Source organism: Tupaia chinensis, unplaced genomic scaffold (genome assembly GCF_000334495.1).
Source record: "Tupaia chinensis unplaced genomic scaffold, TupChi_1.0 Scaffold149851_1, whole genome shotgun sequence".
Lineage (NCBI taxonomy): Eukaryota > Metazoa > Chordata > Mammalia > Scandentia > Tupaiidae > Tupaia > Tupaia belangeri.
The window spans coordinates 173,883-177,513 of NW_006209696.1; the positions used below are offsets into that span (position 1 = coordinate 173,883).

Sequence of the window (3,631 nt, forward strand, 5' to 3'; positions counted from 1 at the left end):
GTTTTCAGCTCAGTCTTGACTTAAACTCTGTTAAAACTCATGTCATATCTCTGCATCCCAGAACTGTGATATGACAAATCTACAATTTAATTCAATAATTTGTGGAAATTTGTTGCAACAGCAATAGAAAACACTACCTCATACTTAACCTAATTTGTCTCTCCTCTTTCTAAATCCTCATTCTCTCCAGGGAGGAATTAAAATCTGCATGTCTGATTTTTCCTCATAACTTCCACTTTTTTCTTTTTACCTAATATTCTCAGCAAGAGAAGAGGTGGACCTTTTACCTCCCTTACTACATCACCATATTTTGCTTCTAAGAGAGTGGCAATTTTAAGGTACTCTAAACATAAACGAAAACACTAGATGTCAGTCTCCCAAACCTAGATGAAAGTATCTCAGAAAAGGTCGCAAATAAATTTAATAACTCTGTGTTTAAGACAATCTAGTTAATTGGGGCCGACAGGTGGCATGATGGTTAAAGGTGCTGGATTCCCACATGGCTGCCTGTGGTTCCAATAAATATTTATTTATTATTTATTTATTTATTTATTTTAAAAAGACTACGTTGTTAAAAAGTCAAATACTAACTCTTTCCCATCTCAAAGATAATACAAACAAAATGTTAAAGCAGAAAATTCAATTTTTATTGCTTGATATTTCCAAAAATATTGTCTCTGTGGACTAAGGAACCATGTTGGCTATTTTCCTCCTGAGGTACTGTGAAGATGACAGCCCTGTTTTATAAAACTCAAAGTGAGCAAAGCATATAGAATGGAATTCTTTACTTTCTTGGTCACACTGCAAATTAGAAAGGATTTTTCCCTTAAAGTAATAAAGGTAGAAGGGTGACAGAGAACGTCAATATGTTGACATATAATAATCATAGAGCCGAGATAAATGTGTCTACCACTCGTCTGGTCTTGGGAAAGATGCAGACAAGAAGTTCTACAGAGACTACAGTCACAGGGCATGGCCTGCGTACAGTGAAGCACACACAGCAGAAAGCGCAGCTCAGACGGAGTGAGAGAACCAGGTTCTGAGGAAACTGAGCTTTGAACCATGCCTGAAGCCATTCTGCCTTACTTTGGACTTGGGGTGACAGAGCTCAACCTACTGCCATTACTTCCAAAGTTAAATGAAAGTCTAGGGGAGGGAGGAAGGTGGCACACATATGAGGAAAAATCATCCTTTACATAGCTGCAAAATCATGTGGAATGAAGTCAGGAGCGTAAAGGAAATATATTTTTTAAATGGCCAAAAACACATATCATTTAGATAAGAACAAAATCTGCTTATTTAATTATGAGTTGATCAAACATACCTATTTTGGGTACTTCTCAATTCCACACACACACACAAAAAAAAATCAGTTGGTATATGTGTTTCAGGAACAAGGTGCTCAGTAATATCAAAATAAAAAGTAAAACTTTTTAAAGAACTCAGGGTTTATTTAACTATATTGTAGAAAAATTACTTTATTTTTATTTTTAATTAAAACTTTATTTTAAATATTTCAATTTTTAGATTTCACATCTTTCAATGACTGCAAAAATGATATGTTACTCTTCAAAATTACTTTTAAATCTCTTTGATATCATCATTTTAGTTTAAGAAGATGTGCATTGTCACATTTTGTCTAGCAATATTATTTTAATTTACATATTAGTTGGATAATTGTATATATGTACTAAAAAGGTTTGAAAATTACCTAGTTCAAAAACTATTTAGGAGGGTATGAATACATTTTAAACAAAGAATTCACATACATCAAGTAAGTCTTTAAAACAATATAAATTCAAAATAATTTTAAAATATGTATGTATTTAAATAGGAAGTAGTTCATTCATGTTACAAAGACTTGGTAATGTGATTTGTTTCACTTTAACCTTGAATATGAATTGAAGCAACAAGTAATTGGGATCAGTTCTTAAAGTACTAAGTTATTTCAATGATCATAAAAACTTAAAACTAAGATAGGACTATGTAATCAAAATTTTTATCCATTTATTTCATTTATTTAACAACAACATATTATGTTGCTATTGAATGCGAAACACAAGGCCAAATATTATGTGATATATTTGAACAGAAAGAAAATGGAAGAGGGTGGGAGAAGGAGGAGAATTTGAAGAAAGACATTAAGAAGAAAAATAGAGAGGCAAGATATTTATGGGACACAAAAATTGATTATTACCTGTTGATGATTATGTGTACAGTATCCCCAAAAGAATTAGTGTGAAATGTATTTGTGTTGGAAAATTTATTTTACAAGCTAAGCATTGTATAGTGATTAAGTGTACAAAAGAACATAAAATATATTTTAAAATAAAAACAGGCTTTAAAAAGAGAAAAAAGAATGCAAAATTTTCCTTAAAAAGTTATTAATTTATCACTTTTCTCAGTGCACCTAAAACATCCTTGTTTCTTAGGCTATAAATAAAGGGGTTTAGTAGAGGGATTATAATTGTGTAGAACAGGGAGTACATTTTATCCTGATACTTATCTGGGCCAGACCCAGGGAGCACATACATGAAGAACAGAGTGCCATAGAACAAGAAGACAGAGAGTAGATGGCCACTGCACGTGGAGAAGGCTTTGTGTCTGCCCTTCTCAGACTTCTTTTGCAAGATGGCCAAGAGAACCCGGATATAAGAAATTATGATGGACATAAAAGTAAATGCTTGGATAAATGCGGCAAAAACAAAAACCACTAATGCATTAATAGATGGATCAGTGCAAGAAACTGTAAATAATGGCAAAATTTCACAGTAGAAATGATGTATTACATTGGACCCACAGAAAGTTAATCTAAATAATAATCCTACATGAACAACAGGGTGCAGAAAACCGATGACATATGAAATACTTATCAACCAAGTGCAGAGTCTCTTGGACATCAGCACCGGATAAAGCAATGGGTTACATATGGCCACATAGCGGTCATAGGCCATCACTACCAGGAGAAAACATTCTGTGGTTGCACTGGAACCAAAAAAATAATATTGGGCCATGCACTCAAAGAGGGATATCATTTGACTATTGTCTAAGATGTTGACAAGCATTCTTGGGGTCACAGAGGAGGAAGTACACGCATCTGCAAAGGCTAAACTGCCAAGGAAAGAGTACATCGGGGTGTGAAGATGGGGATTCTTCCAGATGAGTGCAATAAGGCCAAGGTTGCCCACCATGGTGATGACATAAATCAACAGGAACACCACGAACATGGGGACTTGCAGTTCTGGCCGATCTGTTAGCCCTGTAAGAATAAACTCAGTCACCAGTGTCCTGTTTCTCTTCATCATATACCGATCACTGCAATGAGAAAATAAGTAAAAACAAAACAAAACCAAAAAAATCATATGAAGTAGTATGGATTGCAATGTGACATTCTTGCTTCACATGCTCTTAAAACAACACATATGAAGGTGTAGTGTTTCTCTTTTCAAAAATACTCCTAAAAATATAAAGTATACAAACAATTTTTAGATATGGATTTCTTTTAGATTTGTAATAATTTGGAAGGTTGATAGGGAGGTTGTAGACCATTTTCTTAGCCCAATACCTTGTCAATGAGAAACACATGAAGTTAAATATATAAAAAAGTTATTTTTTACATACTGAAGAGTAC

The 3,631-nt window shown here is 33.7% G+C and overlaps 1 protein-coding gene across 1 annotated transcript; it reads right to left on the bottom strand.

Annotated features, from left to right (window-relative positions):
* Positions 1-2,384: 2,384 nt before the first annotated feature.
* Positions 2,385-3,305, bottom strand: LOC102483819 (olfactory receptor 5AC1). The gene has a single exon (XM_006171569.1). The coding sequence runs from the start codon at positions 3,303-3,305 to the stop codon at positions 2,385-2,387; it is 921 nt and encodes a 306-aa protein (XP_006171631.1).
* Positions 3,306-3,631: the final 326 nt, after the last annotated feature.

Bases quoted from the DNA above. Each gene is read 5' to 3' on its own strand.
- LOC102483819 (XM_006171569.1), bottom strand. From the start codon at position 3,305: ATGATGAAGAGAAACAGGACACTGGTGACTGAGTTTATTCTTACAGGG.